The sequence below is a fragment of the Lathyrus oleraceus genome, chromosome 6 (assembly GCF_024323335.1).
Source record: "Lathyrus oleraceus cultivar Zhongwan6 chromosome 6, CAAS_Psat_ZW6_1.0, whole genome shotgun sequence".
Taxonomy (NCBI): Eukaryota; Viridiplantae; Streptophyta; class Magnoliopsida; order Fabales; family Fabaceae; genus Lathyrus; species Lathyrus oleraceus.
In genome coordinates, this window is record NC_066584.1 from 358,448,506 (window position 1) to 358,469,749 (window position 21,244).

Here is a 21,244-nt window from a genome sequence, read left to right on the forward strand (position 1 = left end):
CTAACAATGAGATATGGTGCCCCTTGATTGTACAGTGGTGGTGGAAAATTTCCATGCAGGCCCTGGTTATGAGCATGATAACCATTAGCATGTTGATCATTAAAATTCAGCCCAACAAAATTCATAGAAATATTGGGACGAGGTTGCCCCACAGAAACATCTTCAAATATCAACTCAGGTCGTTCATTCTCAACACGAGGCCTCTCCACCAGAGCCCTTAATTCTTCCTGATTACAAGTCACATTGGTAATGGCCTCCATGAACTGTGCCATCCTAGTATCGATTTGGTTCCTAATCTCTTCAATGTTAGCTTGAATTTGATCCATCTGACGTCTCTGGTTGTTGCTTGTGTTGTAACGGTAAATGACTGGATTTGCAATTTCTGCTAAGAAGAGCATAGTCAATAAGAGAAGTCCGACCAGAAAACCTGTTATGAATGCATGAATGAATGCAATACATGTAATGACATGTTTATGTATTTCCAGGGTCTTAAAATTTTGATTCAAGTTATATAAGCGAAAATAAATAGAAGATAGATAATGAACACTTGGATAGACTAAACATCTGCTTCATTAACCAGGGTAACACAAATAGTTCTTATAAAAGGAATAAGTAGATAACCAAAGCAATAGTGTAAATCAAAAGATCCCATCAATGATCCTTATGGTGATTGGTACATGGAAACAAAGAAGGCAAATTAATCCTTCCAATCCACATAGGTCAGAGGTCATCCACTCTTGAGATACTTCAGACTCCAAGCTTTGGACTCTTCAAACATCTTCTTTGTTTCTTCCTGATTGTGTTTCTGGACAAGGTTTTGGATAACCATATCTTTCCGAGAAATCATACCATCCAAGTACCTACATTGATCAATCAACTTCTCATATTTGTTACATTTTGGGAGTTGGATTTGTAAGGGAGCATTATCTCTCTCTCTCTCTCTCAATTGAGCTTTAAGGCTTATAATCTCCCCCACAACTTTTTCCAGATTAATGTGGCTCCCTTTAAGCTGAATTTCCACCCCTATCCTCTGAGTATTTTCCTCTTCAAATTGAGCATTCTTGTCCTGTAGCTGCTTCTCCTGTCTTTTAATCTTGTCTTTGTACCTCTTCTCCATCTTGGCTTTGGTGACTTTGAGTGACTCATACTCTCGATGCTTTTGCTTGATTTCTTCTTCAACCTCTTCAAGAGCCCTCTTTTGTTCTTCAATAACTGTAGAAGTATCCCCTCTAACTCTATTAATTTTAGTCTTCTTCCCGACTCTTCCATCCACAGCTAGACCATATTCGCCAAGCAATTTATCCCTTTCTCTAAGTTTATGAGCCAAATCCATCTTTTCTTGCCTAAAGCTGAAAAGTTGCATGCTTAAATCTTCCTTTTCCTGCTTCAACTTCTTATTCAAAAGCAAATTCTGATTGAAATACTCTCTAGGCACAAAATTAGGGTGACCTGGCTCTTGAGGATATAATGGATTTTCCATTGGAAAAGGCAACAAGACAGCTTGAACCCTCTCTTTGATCTAGTTTGCATAAGAAGGATAAGCAACACAATCTTTCTTGCCAAAGAATTCCTTTCCTCTACATGAGATGTTGTTCCAAGCCTTAGCAGCCTTCTTCATCATCTCAACATCATCAGTCACATTGTAGAACAAAGACTCTTGTATACTTTTATCCTCTGGAGGTCCTTTTAAAGCATAGCCCAATTGTCTTTGAGACAACACATGATTGTAGTTTATACCTCTCCTAATGCCCAGGAGTGGCACATTAGGAAATTCTACGCAACTCACAATCACCTCAGACCTTTCCATTCTATCCAACCTCAAGTTATACCACACCAGGTCATTAGAATTAAGTCCCATCAATCTCTTGGACCACTTCGAAGTTTCCTTATTATCTGCGAGCGCTCCTTTGCAAGGGAGATGACATCGGAACCAATGATACAAAAGAGGAGCACAACACAATACTAAACCACCTTTTTCTTGTGATTTCTTGAATGAATCGAATGGTAAACATCTCCCAGAAGTGTTGGTACAGGGTTCCCCATCATGAAGATATGAATGGCGTTCATATCGACAAAATCAACCACGTTGGGAAACAAAACAATGCCATAGATACTGCATGCCAAAACAATATTAAAAACCTTCCAATCTTCTTCTTTATCCAAAGCATCCAAAGTGGTCAAAAGGAAGCTTAGATGAAACCCGGGGAGTCCTCCTTTTGTCTTGAGATTAGCATCCACCACAAATTTGCCCAAATAAAGGACAACGACAATATGTTCAGGATCAGGGACCTCCATAGATGCATGGAAAGGAACTTGAAATTTGATGGGATCCCGAGAATACATGACTACTCTTCCAAAGTTGGCGCCAACTGATAATCTGGAAAGGTAAAGCACCACAAAGGAGGATCGTAGAACTATAGCAGAGTGTGAAGTGAACTGTGTTGATACTTGCTGGGGGGGTCTTTGAGGTAATCTACAATCTTCCCATAATCCCTTTTGAAAATTTCCAGATTGTCAGGAGTGGATCTTTCAACCATCTCGAGAAGGGAATCCAAGTTGACTTCAGGAAACTTGTAAGAAACATGTCCACCTCTACCAGTATCCATCCTTAGAAATGACTTAAATAACGAGAATCAAGAATTAAAAACACTTGGAAATACAAAGACATGTGTGTTAGGAGAATGAACATAACAACGTTCATGAATGCAAATGCAGTTTCCATATTAATAGATAGTTGTTGTGCTTGATGGCTCACTGAATGTCTCAAGTTCAAAAATTTGACGTAACTCTGAGAAAACCGGGTATGATGAAGGCTTGTTTGGTGACACCCACCCCAACTCACAAGTAGGTTCTAACCAGAATAGAACATACTTCTAAATGGCAACCATAACTGATGGCTTTCATACTAACACCTTGTCAAGTGCATAAGGCATGCAAGACAAAAGTATTCTTATCAAAACCTCATCTAGGCATGGTATGCGATACAAACTCTTACGTGACAGGCGCCACGAGAGTTAATATGAGTATCCATTCTAACATATGTGTCACTGTCCTGGGTAGTGGGCCTTTTACCTCATAGTAACATCCCACCCAACCTGCAAATAGAAAATCCAACAACCAGCACAACATCAGTATCCAAAGTATGGAGAGTAATAAAATGCAATGGATGTAATGAGCAAATGCAAAAAACAAAGAAATAAACACCCAATGAAAATAAAACAAACAAGATCTAGGACTGACTTGCTTAGGAGTCCTCACCAGAGTCGCCAGTTGTCGCATCTCAGAGAAACACGCACATAAAATAGAGTCACCACCAATGTTATTTATCCCATAAGAGGGAAAGGGAACACTGAGTAAACCTAAAAAACGATGAATCTGATGATCTCGCAACCAAAAGACGGGTAAGGGAGTTGATTATGGAAGGGGAAGGTATTAGTACCCCTCATGTCTGTAGTACTCTACAGGATCCACTCTTGTTGTTCTAATCAAAAGGTGTGTTTATTCTAAAATTTACTACCAAAGGGAATGAATGCAAACATTAAATTGTAAACAAAAGGAATTTTTATTATTGTGCTCGCTTAGGCTTTGCAACCCAATGCCTACATATCAAAAAGAATCAGAGCACCGTAGTTCTTCTAAAAAATTTTGATTTGTTGGTGATTTTTATGGGTAACCACCGTTATTGAAAATTTTCATAAGAAAAGCCAAGCGACAAAAGAAGTTTGATTGATTGAGTGTTTTGTTGAGAGAATACACCAAATGATCCTCCCAAGGCAGGAGGTATCTGAGTACTTTTCTCTTATTATTGAAAGAGTTCAAGTAGTATTAGAATGTTTTTGGATTTTTGTTTAAGAAATGGTTTTTGTTTTAAGATGATTGCAAAAAGAAGTGGAAAATATAAGGGAATTCTCAAGGTAAAAACCCTAAAGTTGGCATGCAAGAATGGTCCTAAAGTTAGGATAAAAGGGAAATATTTACCTAGATTATCATGTAAAGATTGACCTATGGTTAAGGGTCAAGGGGGTCTATCTAATGTTGTCATGCTTGGTTATCAAACCTATGGTCTAATTTAGTTCAAACTTACCCAAGAATGAACCAAAGAAATCCTATGGGGGACATGTTATCCACACAAGGGAAAGAGATAAAAGAAGACAAATCCATATCAGGTCATGGTGAAAGTCTAATGAATGTTAATATGGAAAATGAATGTTTGGACATGGAGCTCTACAACAGTATCCTAACATTCAAAATAGAGAAAGTCTAAACCTAATCATTTCTTCTATTTTTATTGTGAAAAAACTTTTAAAGACAGGGGGACGACTTGACGTAGGATCAAGTGTCAGAAGTTTACTTATGAAAATAGTTTGGATGTGGCGGGGGTAAATACTGGACTTTGTATTCGAATTGAATTTGATTTGGGAAAAAGACTCGATGTTGGATCGAGTGTTTGTTTTTTGTTCTTTTTTAAAAAAAGTTGATTTTAATCTTGGAATTAACAATCAACTTATACAATAAAGTAAATGAAAACGGTAAATTTATTACACATTTTCAGGAATGGGGATACAGTTTATCGAATGGGGATACAGCATGATAATTAAGTGATATAAGCTTTGAAAGACAGTTGAAAAAAATAAAAGAATCTCGTTGTAAGAAGATCCAAGAGAAAGCCAAGGGACTCGAGGTAAATATAAGGAAACTAAACTAAAATAAATTTAACGCTATGTTAAGAAATCGTACAACGGTTCATATAGGAATCACCCTATCTGAGGTCGATGAACAAAAATTTATGCATTTAAGCAATTTCTGAAGTTAAATTGAATTTTTAACTCCAAAATTGCAATGCATCTGTAAAAAAATCGATGGGACAAATAAAATTGAATTTTCTATTTAACAATTTTAAAATAAATTATTAATATCTAAATAATCAAAAAAAAATGATAATTAAAAAATAAAAAATAAAAAATAATTATCAAAAGAGTTGGACAATGGGTGTTAGCATGATTATGTGGGATTGCAATTAAAAACATAGAAGATTTATAGTACTCATTATCAAATAATCCTGAATTAAATTATCTAAACAAATTAAATTTATAAAAAATGAAAATGAAACTAAATTTGGAAGGAGTTTAGAACTATCGAAGCTTTATTTACATTTGTAAAAAAAACATTATAGTTAATAGAATTCACATGACATGACTAGGTTAAGAGTAACCAAATAAATTTAAGTAATGGGATGTCAAATATATTACAATATAAAGTGATTTCACATTATTCATTTATCCATTTTTTAATGAAAATCATGAACTTCTACATCAGTAGAAAATGAAATGTTTAGACAAGCTACAAGAATCGATGTATTCCACATGACATGTCAAAAAACGAAAAAAAAATGATTTATAAAATAAATATATACTGTATGAAATAAGTTGAATGACTAGACTAAATAAATACTAAGATTGTTTACTGAATATAGTTACTAAGATAAAATAAGCAAACTTGAACCAAGAAAAAAAAAACAAGAAAAGGTTAAGCCATAATCTAAACCTCTTGAACAGAATCCTCTAGCAAAACAAAACAAGGCAAGCATAACTACCAGTAATAAACAGAAAACAAGAGAGGGAAGTAGAAGGGGACCTTCCAGAAGCGAAGAAACTCTTGGCACAGGAGAAAATTTTGGGCACGGTTCCAAAGGAGATTCGAGCGTTTTTTTATGATGTATGAGCTTTCTATAGAGGTTGGTTAAGACTCGTTTCTTCTTCTTCGTTTTCAGATATACTCGAAAACTCATCTCCACAGTCAAAAGTATATGTTGGAATTGATGAAAAAAACAAGTAGGCTTGTGCTTCTTATCTCTGTTATGCATCTGAGATTGTGTTCTTTGATATTGTGAAATTTAAAGGAGGTTTATGGTGCAGGTGTTTAGTTTATGAGGGATATGGTTGTTGTTTGAAGCAAGGTGGTGACGAAGTGGTTTGAGGTGTTGTGAGGGTGAGTTCGTTGGGAAGCTCATGGTGGTGCGAGTGTGTCGTTCCTTTGTGTGATGATGAAAATGAGATGATGATGGTGAAGATATTTGAGAACATTGCAGGTTTGCTTGTGTACGATTTGAAGAAGATTTTTCTTAGGCAAATTCTATAGAAAAATCGTGAGAGGAGAAAGCTCATGTGTATATATAAAAATCACCCTTCTTTTAAAAAAAATGAGAGAGTGGTTTTGTGTGCAACATTTTTTTTTGTATTAGTTGGTATAGGTCCCTTCCACATCAGTCATGCATTAGTGAACTTATATACTAGAGTTTCTAACTAAGGAAATTCCAAAGTACCCTTAGCCTATTTTTATTAACTAAAACCAAAAGTAAACTAAATCAAAAGTTCTGGTTAAATTGATAAAAAAGAACAAAAGGACCTATTTAGCATTTTGATGATAAAAAAAGAAAATTTTAAACAAATTGAAATGAAAAAAATAAAAACAATTTTAAATAAACAAAATGAAATAAAAGAGAAAATACAGTAAATTCTACTTATCCTTTCTAAACACTTTGACAAAAAAACATAAATAAAAGACTCGGAATGAATAAAATCATGTGCAAAAAAAATGCCCGAAAGAATAAACTGAATGCACCAAAATGATCAGTGAAAAATAAACTTCTTGGAAACTTACATGTTTCGATAAAATTTTGAAATAAAAAATGATCGGTAAAAGGCTCGGGCTGATTGAAATGCGACTGAAAAGTGGTCAAAATTTTAAAACGAGCACGCCAAATTAAACTACGCGAATCATAGATTAATAAAATTGACGTCTGCAAGCTCAGTTTTGAAAATTTTCTCCCGCTAATTTGATGTACTGTTGAGAAACGATTTGACCGGTATGTCTCTAAATCCAAAAAATTAATATGGTTGATGTTTCAAGCATTATGCAGAATGAAATTCATATTGTGACAAGTAGAAAATGCAAACATCTGGTGAATGCACTGAATTACTGACTGAATAACCATGAATAGACAATCAGATACAAATGAATCGTCCTGGACCATTTACTTTTGATTCTCAAACACAAACAAAACCTACAAAGATCCATATGACGATAATACTCTTGATTGTCACCTTCTGAACCCCTGAAACACGATGCATTGGAAATAAACAATGCACTGAGATTGAGAAATCAAGTCTTTCGACTTCTCAATCAACATATGACTGAATGATTGTCATCAAGATCAAAAAAAATGCCAGAACTCCTGACTTTTCATCTAAACCCTGATGAAATGCTTTTTAACTGATGAATGCACAACAAAATGGATTGATTATGTTGTGCTGATGCAAGTGAAAAACCTGGGGTAAAATTTAGGGTATGACAACCTATCAATCATAAAACCAACCAAATGCATTTCTTTAACACAATACCTAACAGAGTCATTTAGCAAACATCTTGCAAGCAATATTTGCAATAACATCAAACAATACTGCCTGCAACCACTTCCTGTATAAGTCAAGCAATAACAAGTTATTCCACTAAACACCCAAGCAAAACAATCGAGCAAATAGAACAGAATAACAATTGAACATTAACCAACCTATCAACCATTCACACCATAACTGATCAACACCTAACTAACCACATCAACTAACATAAAATCAGAAAACTAACCTAACTACCTCGAATTTCAACATAATGGTAACTAACTTTTTGCATCGAAAAATCAACATTCAGTTACACATTCTCTAACTGATTTGCTAATCGCAATTCACCAATCCCCAAGTTCTAACAACCTATATAACATAATTCCATTCATTTCATCACTATCAATCACATTCCATTTTTTCTCATCCAACTGAACTCATTAACTCAATCACACTCTCATTCATTGATCACCAAAACTCATCATGACTCAACATTCATCACCTTCTCTGAATCCTTCAACACATTCGTTGATCATTTTCATCACCTTCGATCACTCAATTGAACTTAGAACTTTCATCAAAACCTCTCAATTTCATCACCTTCAATCAATCATTTTCATCACCCAAATACACTCTTGATCATTAATTTCAAATGAATAGAACATTCATCACCTAACAAATTCTCGAAGCTCACTCAATCCTCTTGAAATCACTCATCAGTCAATTGCACAGGATCTCAAGAAAATGCAGAAAGAAGAAGAGAAGAAGAATTCATTGAAAGAAAAGTATATATATATATATATATATATATAGAGAGAGAGAGAGAGAGAGTCAAAAAACTTACCTGAGATTTTTCAGATTATCCTCTCCGGCAAGGTAATTTTCCAATGTTCGTGTTTTCCATGCTTTCTTGATACCAAGATGTAGAGGGAGATGAGAGGAATCAAAGCCTCAACCTCTTGGGCTTTAATTCCTCGTGATGGACATTTAATTGAACGCTGAATAATTAGGGTTCTTGGGCTTCATTTTTTTATTCGAGCATTTGGTTGAGTTTCTTGTGAAATTGATCATGGATTCATGACTAGCCTGTTATTATGGTTCCGGCAGAGGTTTCAGATTTCATGTTGGTGCTTCACTGCTACCGAAGGTAACCTCTGGCGCGGTGGGTGACAATGTCTATCTGACCTGAGATATTTAAATGTTACATTTAACGTGCGCGAGTTTTATTTGAATTTTCACTTTCAATTCCATTTGAATTTTCACTCTAATTACATTACACATTGCATTGCATTTCTTGTTCATGTTTGGGCTTAGTGATAATTGTTGATGATACATCACTTGGCCTGACACCCCCTGCCTCTAAGCATCTAAGTGCAATGGGCCTCAACTTTGGGCCCTACGCAAATGTGCTAATGACACTACCATTACAATTTGAACCCCCTCTGTTTCGCCTTTTTTTAATTATTTTTGGCTATTTCTTTTTAGCATTTTTTACATTACTTTCTTACATATCTTGTTTTTTTTTGTGATAAAAAAATGTTAGGTTTAAACATTGAAATTCTGGTGTAGTCAGAGTTTAGATGTTCTACTCCAAGTAATGACATCTGATCTAACATTGTTACTAATATAGCAAGACGGTTATACAAACTAAACTCTAGTACTGATAAGCACACATTCACAGATGTCCCGACATCTACTACTATATCACCATAGAGTGGAAGAACACCCAGTTTTGTCCATCTGGTACAAAGGCACAGCAGAGATCAAACATAGCACTTACTTCTGTTGAGCCTGCATAGTTATCAGCATGATGTCTCAACATTGGTTTGAACATCAGCTATTACAACAATACAGTTTGACCTTATTTTATAACCGACAGAGTTATAACGTGCAGAAGGTAAAAACACAAGTAATTGTTAACCCAGTTCGGTGCAACATCACCTACGTCTGGGGGCTACCAAGCCAGGAAGAAGATCCACTATCAGTAGTATTAATTCAAAGCTAAACTCACCCGTTTACAACTCTTCACTTAATCCCTACCCAATGCAATCTATACCTAGGAACTCCTGGATAGAAACCTCCAGTTTCCATTCCTATCACTACAATCACAATGTAATGGTAAACGACTTGAACTTGCTTCACAGCTTCATTCAAGACCATAATCACTCTTGCCTACAGGCTTTGAGTTACAAATACTCTCAGCTTTGAACACTGAGAAACACATGGTAACCTTCCCACAGATTGGGAGGTTTACCTTACACACACCCCTAAAAATTCATTCTAAGAGGCTTACAAATACTAGGTTACAAAGTGCTATTTATAACCTAATCACCCAACTGGATTTGGGCCTTCAGAAAATCGCAGCAACTTGTTCTTTGCTGTTACAAAGTCAGCAGAAACTTTCTGCTACAAACAAGGTCTTCAATCCTAAAATCTCTCCATATATATCTCCTTATTTTGAGCCTATATATATTCCAAGACCTCCACAAATAATGCCACATATGATTCTAACTAATTTCCAGATATTAGTGTGCTAACAAATAGGCTATTTGTTAGGTTCCTTAATTGTAGCTTGGTTGTTGGTTTCCTGGATTTTAGCCTGAGAAAAATGCTGAAACAGAAAAACTAAACAACCTACAATATAGCATATGCTGTCAGGAATGAATGTCACAACATTTAGCTTGACATCAAGGACCATATGCTAAGTCTGTTTTTCCTGAAAACAGACTGTACATAATTTGTTGAACTGTACAGGACCAACCTGTCCATTCTACAGTATCAGCTTACAATAATAAATGTCAAGGCATCCAATTTGACATTTACACATTTAGCCTTAAGTCAGTTCTGTTTTCCTCTTGAAGAACAGACTCAGAAACATACTGAAGTGTAGCAGAACTCCACTCTATTTATTGTTCAGTATATGCTGTCAATGATGAATGTCATAACATCCAGTTTGACATTCAGACAGTAGGCCTTATGCCAGGTCTGGTATTTCCTTGATAACCAGACTGGAAATAAACATTGAGTTCTAACAGAACACCAACTGTTCTATTCCTCAGTATTTGCTGACAGGGATGAATGTCACCACATCCAATTTGACATTCAACAAATCCTGTATTAGCTAATCCTGCAGTAAACTACTCAAGTGTGTCATGACATCAGTCAAGACATCAGAGTACAGTTAGATATTCTAACCTACAATGCAGTCACACCTTCACACCATGTCATGACATCAATCAAGACATTAGAATCCAGCTAGTGTTTTACCATACAATGCAGCCAATTAAACACCTACAAACTCCCCCTTTGGCAAATTTTTGGCTAAAACACTTTGATCCCCATAACAGAGTTCATAGTAGCGGAATCACACATCTAGCAGGAAATAAACCTAGCTAATACACTCAGAGTGGCAGTACACTCACATACATGGAAGTTAAATAAAAACTTCACAAAGCAGCACACAACAGCTGCTGCAGGGGGGGAATCTTCGAATCTGTCAAGAACGTCTGTTTTCACAGACCAATCTGTTGTCTGGGGTATCACCTGTTACTCCCCCTTTTTGTCAAAAATGTTGCCAAAGTCAACAACATAAACAAAAAAATGACAGACTTACAGACTTGGTTTTACTTCACAGTTTCAACCAAGTTAGTACCCACTTGATCTTGCTTCACAGCTTAGATCAGGTAATCACCCACTTTTGCTTTACAGTAGGTACAGCCATATCATATTCCAAGACTTTGAGTCTGACATCTTGATCCACTCCTGAATGAACACTTTCTTGAACTCCAGCAGGCACATAAGATATCTTATGTTAAGACATCACATATGACATCTTGTGAATACTCTGTCCTTTTTGTTAACAAGGCAAACTATTTGCAGTTTAAACCACATAATAGTAGTTTAATCAGCAGCAGGAGCAAAAACAATTACTAGTTATGGCTACTAGTAATACACACATGCACAAGGGTACTTCTCCTCCCCCTAAATCTTTGCAACAATCAGAATTACTAGTTATGGATGCAACTAGTAAGACACACAAATGTACAATGCACAAGGGTACTTCTTCTCCCCCTAAATCTATGCATTCATCAAATAACAGTTGCTGTAACTCCAGCACCTGTACCAGCCAGAATGTCCTACTGGCATCTGCTTCCATATTTCCTTATGACTGTAAGTTTCAGAAGGAAATAAAAATATTGTCCAAGGCAATGTCATGACATCCGGTCAGACATTCTTCTGCTCACTCAGCCTTGACACATACCACATCATCCCACTAGCTAACAGGTTTCCAAACCTTGTTATCTGAGAACACATAGACCACAAGCTTGATGATTACTTGCAGTGCAAGGACAGAACTCCCCCTGTCATGAACAACTTACTCTCCTCTTGAAACTGGGAGATCACACATGATCATATCTAACATCCCAAGGTTGGACCTTCACATACTTCCTGATTCAAAGAGAACCCAGACCACTTGATGAATGGAAAACATAAGACGCATCTTCATGTCTTCAAGAGCACACCCTCTGTTCAACCCTCTTGGCTGAACACATCCACACTCTGTGTCAATCTCTCTTCTAACCAGAACAGAAAACCACTTCACAAAATGTTCTAACATTAGTTAGGACATCCTCACAACATAACAGGGCACACCAACTTAGTCCAAAAGAGCCAGACACAAATTGGGACACATACATTCTCATCCCATTACAAGAGATAATCTTCCATAGATAGCTTAGAACTCCTACCACAAGCTCCAAGAGATGAATAGAGAGACATCTCCTTTTGTCTTCAACTTACTACTTTTCTGCTCAAAAGTAATTTGTCTCAGACTTTCCTCAAGAATAATCAGCTGCCATATGTTGATTATCTTGATCCTTCGAACTCACTTCTGAGATAGACCAAATGCCACTGGTTGATTACCTCCTTCATGAATCCTCATATGAAAAAGTCAAATGCCACTTTTTGACCTCTCCAAGTTTATCAGACTTCTCCCAAAGATATTCTGACCTTCCAAGTGAGATTTGAACTTCAAGCTTTTTGAAGTGTCCAATCTACAACCCTGTAGACCCTTCTATCTCAAGGTGATGTGCCACTTCACCAACTAAGAATCTGATGTTGAACCAAATGTCACAACATTGTGTTTTGACATCCAGCTGTTGAATTCAGCTCCTTCTTCTGCCACTTGAAAGAACTTCCTCCCTTCACAGAACAAGAGTTCAATGTTCTCATAGACTTGATTGTGGAACCAAGTTTGAGTAAACAACCTCCATCCTGCAGGTTTGTGGTTAAGTCATCCAAGTTCACACCTTGATGAATCCCTACTTCTTCTCCAAAGACATCAGACACTCTGGTGCATGAGTCTTCAGAAGGACCAGTTAGAGACTAACCCTTCAGCTATACCAAGGATTCCACGTCCTAAGGCAAGGCTGTTTCCATGATGTCAAGAATGCTGCCACTTGTTCTTGACTCCACAGTGTGCATAAGGTAATGCACTTCCTTACCTAGATCAGAAATAAACTGATCCAAGTAACCACCATCAAGACTATGATGTCTTCTTCTTCTTGTATATACCAAGGCTGAACATGTTTCTTGCCAAGAAACCTTTTCAGAGATCATATGCTTTTGCTGCCACCAAAGAGATAGATCATAAGCCAATGTACTATCCTTCCTGTGATTCTGCACAGGGTCTTGAAGAAGTGATGTTCCAACATCTTTAAGAACATCAGTTATCTTGAGCTCCAAGGATAATCAATTAAACACTTGTACTTGGCACAAGTAGACATTGATCTTAAATCCTTTCCCAATTATCCTTTCAGATACTTCCACCATAAGACTACTTTGAAAGTACTCTTCTTGTGTCAACATCTTCTGCTTGCAAGCACCTCGACAATTTTGAAAGTCTTTCCAGATTAAATTCACCCTTAGGAATAAGAGAGATGAATTCTTCCTTGCAAATGTGTCACACAACCACCAGAACCCATGTGACACAGGTCAACAGCCAACCAGACCCTAGGCTGACCAGACTTGAGGAGGTTAACCAAAACTCCCCCTCAACTTAACAATCATGGAAACTCCACACCAATAACCATGCATTGTATATAAATGTCTCAACCTGACATACACCATCCCTACCAGTGGCAACTAACTCTATGAGTTATACATATACATACTCCAATCACACCAATCAGACTCCAGCTGACCATAAGTACTAGTGATACAAAACAGCACCAGTCAATGGTAAATATGCATTGCTAGAGCATACTACCTCAACTAACCTCTGAATCTTCATATTCTCACTCCTCGAAAGAACTGCCACTTCTGAAACGTGGTGTTTGAATAACAAGATTCATGGTTCCAATCCTCTTAAATGGTATAGCAATCAGGTTATCCCATTATTGACTACTAACATCCAGGGGACTTGTCTTCCCACACAACATAGTACTTCAGGGAACAGCTATCCAACCCTGATCAATCAACAGGAATATGCCAAACAGTAGGAGATTGCACAATGTCACATCTCAACCAGCTCAACTTCTAGAGATCAGACTTCTAAAGGTGACCTTCTTGAGCACACACACAGTTGACCCTACCCTTGTCAACTTAGCACACACAGATGTCTCCTCTTCCAGGTCAGGAGTAGGTTCCAAACAGAAGTATCCCTTTGTTTGATACCTAAAAACATCTGCTCTTCAACCAGTAGCTGCATACTTGTTGAACAACATGTTCTAACATCGCATAGAACATTAGTTCCACCTCCTTGGAACAAACCTTCCTTGAAGGTCTTCAAGGTCTTCATACACCCTACTCAAGTGAGTAAAAGAATCAGTGATTAAGTGATTCTTACCATCCTGAAGTGAGAACGTCATGATGAGTGGACTTGAGGAGACTCAAGTATCTTTGACATCTTCAGTAGATTATGATGAGATCTTGAATACAGCAGCCTTTCATCCACATGAGGGGAAACAACATCAGAGTTTGAGTTTTGCCAGGTATTATGCAGCGGAAATCATAATACAACTCAACCTATGAACACACACTTCACCAGATCAGCCTCCAAGACCATACCAAGTTTGAATGTGATTCAATACTGGCACAGTTGTCCCACACATAGGCCAATTTCCACCCTCCAGAGACAGGTACACACCATTCCTGTCATGAACAGTCCATCCACCTACTTCAAGGGACCATTCAGGGAAATTACAGAACCTTTCACAGGTTCCAGCATCAGTACTAACATAACTCCTTGCAAGATACCAGAAAGTATCACCCATGGATCTCATCCAGAAGCAGAACAGGATGCCTGCTCTGATACCATTTGAAATTCTGGTGTAGTCAAAGTTTAGATGTTCTACTCCAAGTAATGACATCTGATCTAACATTGTTACTAATATAGCAAGACGGTTATACAAATTAAACTCTAGTACTGATAAGCACACATTCACAGATGTCCCGACATCTGCTACTATATCACCATAGAGTGGAAGAACACCCAGTTCTGTCCATCTGGTACAAAGGCACAGCAGAGATCAAACATAGCACTTACTTCTGTTGAGCCTGCATAGTTATCAGCATGATGTCTCAACATTGGTTTGAACATCAGCTGTTACAACATTACAGTTTGACCTTATTTTATAACCGACAGAGTTATAACGTGCAGAAGGTAAAAACACAAGTAATTGTTAACCCAGTTCGGTGCAACATCACCTACGTCTGGGGGCTACCAAGCCAGGAAGAAGATCCACTATCAGTAGTATTAATTCAAAGCTAAACTCACCCGTTTACAACTCTTCACTTAATCCCTACCCAATGCAATCTATACCTAGGAACTCCTAGATAGAAACCTCCAGTTTCCATTCCTATCACTACAATCACAATGTAATGGTAAACGACTTGAACTTGCTTCACAGCTTCATTCAAGACCATAATCACTCTTGCCTACAGGCTTTGAGTTACAAATACTCTCAGCTTTGAACACTGAGAAACACATGGTAACCTTCCCACAGATTGGGAGGTTTACCTTACACACACCCCTAAAAATTCATTCTAAGAGGCTTACAAATACTAGGTTACAAAGTGCTATTTATAACCTAATCACCCAACTGGATTTGGGCCTTCAGAAAATCGCAGCAACTTGTTCTTTGCTGTTACAAAGTCAGCAGAAACTTTCTGCTACAAACAAGGTCTTCAATCCTAAAATCTCTCCATATATATCTCCTTATTTTGAGCCTATATATATTCCAAGACCTCCACAAATAATGCCACATATGATTCTAACTAATTTCCAGATATTAGTGTGCTAACAAATAGGCTATTTGTTAGGTTCCTTAATTGTAGCTTGGTTGTTGGTTTCCTGGATTTTAGCCTGAGAAAAATGCTGAAACAGAAAAACTAAACAACCTACAATATAGCATATGCTGTCAGGAATGAATGTCACAACATTTAGCTTGACATCAAGGACCATATGCTAAGTCTGTTTTTCCTGAAAACAGACTGTACATAATTTGTTGAACTGTACAGGACCAACCTGTCCATTCTACAGTATCAGCTTACAATAATAAATGTCAAGGCATCTAATTTGACATTTACACATTTAGCCTTAAGTCAGTTCTGTTTTCCTCTTGAAGAACAGACTCAGAAACATACTGAAGTGTAGCAGAACTCCACTCTGTTTATTGTTCAGTATATGCTGTCAATGATGAATGTCATAACATCCAGTTTGACATTCAGACAGTAGGCCTTATGCCAGGTCTGGTATTTCCTTGATAACCAGACTGGAAATAAACATTGAGTTCTAACAGAACACCAACTGTTCTATTCCTCAGTATTTGCTGACAGGGATGAATGTCACCACATCCAATTTGACATTCAACAAATCCTGTATTAGCTAATCCTGCAGTAAACTACTCAAGTATGTCATGACATCAGTCAAGACATCAGAGTACAGTTAGATATTCTAATCTACAATGCAGTCACACCTTCACACCATGTCATGACATCAGTCAAGACATTAGAATCCAGCTAGTGTTTTACCATACAATGCAGCCAATTAAACACCTACAAACATGATTAGTGTTATTTCATTAGGTTTAATTGTTGATTTTTAATCACTTTTAATTGTTGATTTTCAATCACTTTTAAATGTTGATTCTAATTGTCATCTTAGTTACCATGTTAATCACCATTTTAATTACCATGATGAATATGTTTTGCCTAGGCCTAGATTAGGTTTAAAATGTAATGATATTGATATTGATCCATGGACATTGATAGTTTGATTCATGTTTGTTTACCATGTTTAGATGTTGAACTTTCATTGTGACCACTTGGTTAAATTCCCATTTAATTGATCATTGGATGCTAATTCTTTTTAATTGAAAATGTTATTCCAATTAACCATGATGTATGCCATGTGTATGTCATTTTTCATCTTGTTCATGTGGTTAATCTCCATTAATTGTCCATTTTGGGATTCATTTCCTTTTGATTGAATAATGCCATTGGATGTGTTTAACTTTGATGCATGTTTCTATTCTCTTTTATCTATCTTTAATAGCCTTTGCCTTGTGTGTTCACTTTGACCATATGATTTCAAACTTAACACCTAATTTGCATCCATTAACATGTGTATCATTGTTTTCATTTTCCATTTGCATTATATTGTGTGTTTAAACTTGAGGTATACCATGTCCACTTGTTTGTTTTAGGCATGATATTGGTTTGTAACTTGTATAATTCCATTTCCATTACTTATATTGTTTGGCATCATCCCCTTATTGTGGGTCATATGTCCCATTTTCCCATGAACATGTAATAGCTTATGTTTATCTTCCCTTTAATTCTTTCCATTGCATGATAACTAAAAAGATAAAATAAAATGATAAAAAGATCCTTTTCAAAAGACAAAAACACACTTGATCCAACGTCAAGTATTTTCCAAATCAAAATAACTTCAAAGCAACGTGAGTGCTTGATCCAATGTCAAGTATCTCATCATCCATTCCATTCCATTCCATTCTATTCACACTTATATATTTATCTCAATATGTTTCTTCACACACACTTTTCACAATAAATTCCAAACACTTGACCCAACGTCAAGTGCCTTTTCAAAAAAAATTCTCAATAAACTGGAAGACAAAAGTGGGGTGCATGTACTTGTGCATAATACTCAATTACTTGGATTTTCATCCATACCTAGCTTGTGGATCGATGTTTGACTTCCATTCAAAACACTTAAGAATAAAACGAGTACAGTCTGATGCTCTGAGAGGGAAAAAGAGTGGTTAGGATGCAACTGTCCTCTCAACTCCCGAGTATTCTGATTATTGGCCGTACTTAGCCAAGGGTTAGATACTTGTCTCCCTCTAAGTACCAATGATTAAACTCGCCAAACAAATTTCATCATAAAAGGATCTTTGGATGAAAAAGAGGGGTTAGGATGCAATTGTCTCTCAACTCCCAAGTACTCAGATTGTCGACCATACTTAGCTTGTGGTCTGATACTTGTCTCCATTCTAAAATCAACAATAACTCATCAAATCCAATTTTCCACCTTAGAGCATCAAAAACCTTTTCAAAAAGGGCATGTTACTTCCATTCTACCATGGTAAGAACAACGCTTAAGCCTCACATTTGCGGGCATACAAGTAATGTTTAAGTGCTAGAATACGATCCAAGCGTATCCATTCTAATGAAAACAAAAAAACATGTATGCCTCCCATGACGTGACCATACAAGCAAAGTTAACCGCTAGAATACGAACGTTAATATTATCTATTAAAAACAGTTAACACATTATGTTTTGTGACCAAAGCTACAGAGCTCTGACTTCCTTATTTCACGAATGAGGATACGTAGGCACAAGGGTTAGAATCCTTGGCGAGCACACTAATTTAAAACGTGTTTCTATCTCCATTAACCGATAGCAAGTAACCTTTAGATAACAACATCCATATGCATGAAGAGCAAGCATAGTGGTTCTCGTTGAGTACAACGGATGTGAGGAGTGCTAATACCTTCCCCTTGCATAATCGACTCTCAAACCCGCTCTTGGTTGTGAAGACCATTCTCTTGGGGTTTTATTGTTATTCTCCATTTCCTTTGGAATAAATAAAATCCGGCGGCGACTTTCTAATTTTCGCAGTGCGACAGCTGGCGGCTCTGCTAAGGACTACCTAAGCAAGTTAAGCTTAGCCTTGCCTGTATCCTTTTTGCCTTGGATGTTTTTTTTGTATTACCTGCCTTTATCTATTTCTGTTATATATCCTGTATATATTTGTTATGCTCTCGTGGGTTGGTTTTTGTTGCTTGAGTAATAAGCCCAATACACAGGCTTAGAGAGTACACCTGAGATAGTTAGGGAGCTTCGTATTTACTTGTCAGACGTAGTTGTCTTGATGGGATGGTACGGGGACCCCTCCTAGAGTAGATTCCTTTTAGAGTTTAGTTGGCACGTAAGTCATTTTGCGTTTACATCCATTCTTCAAAAGGGGATCCATGACTCTAGGGGCCTTTAGAAAACCCATGGCTTTTGAAGTAGAGGGTGATCTCACTTAGAGTAGATCATCTTGAGGGTATTGTTGGCTCACAAGTTATTTTATGGTGACAATAATATTTTTGCCTCAGGGTCCGTGATTCTAAGCATCTTCATAAATTCTTAGAACTCGCTTGTGAGGGGATATGGGTTTATTGTAGGGAAACTAAACCTCTAACATACCTTGAATCTTCTATAATCATGTCCTTTTGTATCATGAACATTCATAACATTTGCATTTCATACACTTGTATTTGAGCCTTATTCTTAGGAAATCCTAAAGGTTTATATTGTACATAGAGCATTTGAGAATGGTTTTAGATAAGAAGAATACACTTCCACTCAAGTTCAAGCTGCCAAAGATTCACAGTTGTTAGCATTGAGCAACAAGATCACTCCTTGTAAGAAGAATAACTTTGTCAGTAGATATGGGCAGATATTGGACCTCTTGACCATAAATGTTGAGGTTTCATCTCTAATGGCCTTAGATCAGTATTACGATCCTCCTCTTTGGTGTTTCACCTTCAGAGACTTTCAATTGGCTCCGACTATTGAAGATTTTGAAAGACTATTGGGTTGGTATTTGAAAGATCGTCCTCCTTTCACGAGCTTGGGTGAGAAGTTAGTGTCAGAATCAGTGGCTGAATCTTTACATCTGACTATCACAGAAGTGACACTTAGCCTATAACCTAGCGGGTTCTCCATGAAATTCTTAGAGTAAAAGGCTTAAGCCTTGGAGAAGGAAGGGAAATGGTTACCTTTCAGTGTTGTCTTGGCTCTTCTCATCTATGGAATCATCATGTTCCCCAATGATGATGATTTAATAGATCCATCTACCATCAACGTACTTTTGTTCAAGAGTCCAGTTCCTGCTTTGTTGGCTGATATGTACTACTGTCTTCACACCAGACACAAGAAGAAGAAATGTGTAGTCTTGAGTTCTGCTTATCTGTTATACTCTTGGCTTCTATCTCATATACCTCGGAAGGGTCCGCGGGTAAAATTATTTAAGGATCTAAAGTGGTCCCAAAAGATAGCCTCTTTTACCTCCGACATAATAGTATGGTATCTTCCTGCTTGGAATTTTGAGAAAGTTGTCACCAGTTGTGGAGAGTTCCCGAATGTTCCTTTAATGGGTCCCCGAGGTTGTATTAACTACAAACCATATTTGTCCTTAAGACAACTCAGATATCCATTGGAGACTGAACCAAATACATAATTACTGAAGGACTTTATCTTGTCGGGTTTGGGAGTAGAGAATCCAGACTTGTTGTTGAATATCAAGCAAACTTGGACTCTAATTCATAAAAAGGGGAAAGAATTTGGTAAATGATATTATCGAGCAAAATAACCTTATCGCCAGTGGGTGATAGAAAGAGTGAAGGAAGTCATGCTTCCATACCATGCTGAAGTTCCAGTTCCTCCACCAGATCCAAAACCCATTCATGCTTCCCATGAGGAAGTTTATGCATTAAGAGATACGATTGCATAGTGACCAAGGAAAACAAAGAGTTGTGATCTAAACTTCATGCCATGGATAGGGATAATAAAAATCTCAAGAGGAAAAGTGAGAATGATGCTGAACTTTTGGCTGAAAACGGGAAGAAAGCCAAGATAGAAAAGGATCTCAAGGAGAAATATCAGGATCCCAAGCTGAAAGAGATGAAAGAGCGTAAGGTCAAACGTTTCATCTAATTGGTGTTCTATATCTTTCATGTTTTGAATTATTGTATTGTATCTCCTACAATTGTAATCTCAAATCATGAATACAACTTGACTTGTATAAATTCGGTGTGCTTACTTTATCTTCCGTTTTTTAATGTTTGTTGATCATTATAAATCATATAAGGTTCCCCTAGAATATAACAAATAATCATAATCAATCATGCATAATTCATGCATCATCTTGCATTTCATGATAAAAAAGAACAGTTGATCTCACTGTTACATTGGTCTTCTATTCAGAGAATCCGTTATCGCCAAGTTGACTTCCTGACACCCGTACAACATCCGTAATAATAAGAAGATACTCATGGATTAGTTGGAACAAAATCAAACTGCTATCAGGGAGAACATGATCAATATGGGAGCCCAGATGGGCCAACTCGTGGAGGTTATGCAAAACCTGACAAGAGGCCAGGAAGAAACCTGTCAGGTTAATCTGAGGGTCGCTACTTCTAATCTTGTTGTAACACTCCTAGTGAATCTGGTAGGGGTAATTGTGCTCCAGTTGTGACTTAACCACCACCCGGGGGTGGCCCTATCAATCAGAATGTTGCTCATACTTTCAACATCCCTGTCCATGGGGAAT

The 21,244-nt window shown here is 37.1% G+C and overlaps 1 protein-coding gene across 1 annotated transcript; it reads right to left on the reverse strand.

The window, feature by feature from the left end:
- Positions 1 to 634: 634 nt before the first annotated feature.
- LOC127092581 (uncharacterized) lies at positions 635 to 6,276 on the reverse strand. The gene is made up of 2 exons (XM_051031476.1): positions 5,635 to 6,276; positions 635 to 3,095 (listed from the first exon to the last, which is right to left on the reverse strand). The coding sequence occupies exon 2, from the start codon at positions 1,478 to 1,480 to the stop codon at positions 728 to 730; it is 753 nt and encodes a 250-aa protein (XP_050887433.1). The 5' UTR covers positions 1,481 to 3,095; positions 5,635 to 6,276; the 3' UTR covers positions 635 to 727.
- Between the last annotated feature and the right edge of the window lie 14,968 nt (positions 6,277 to 21,244).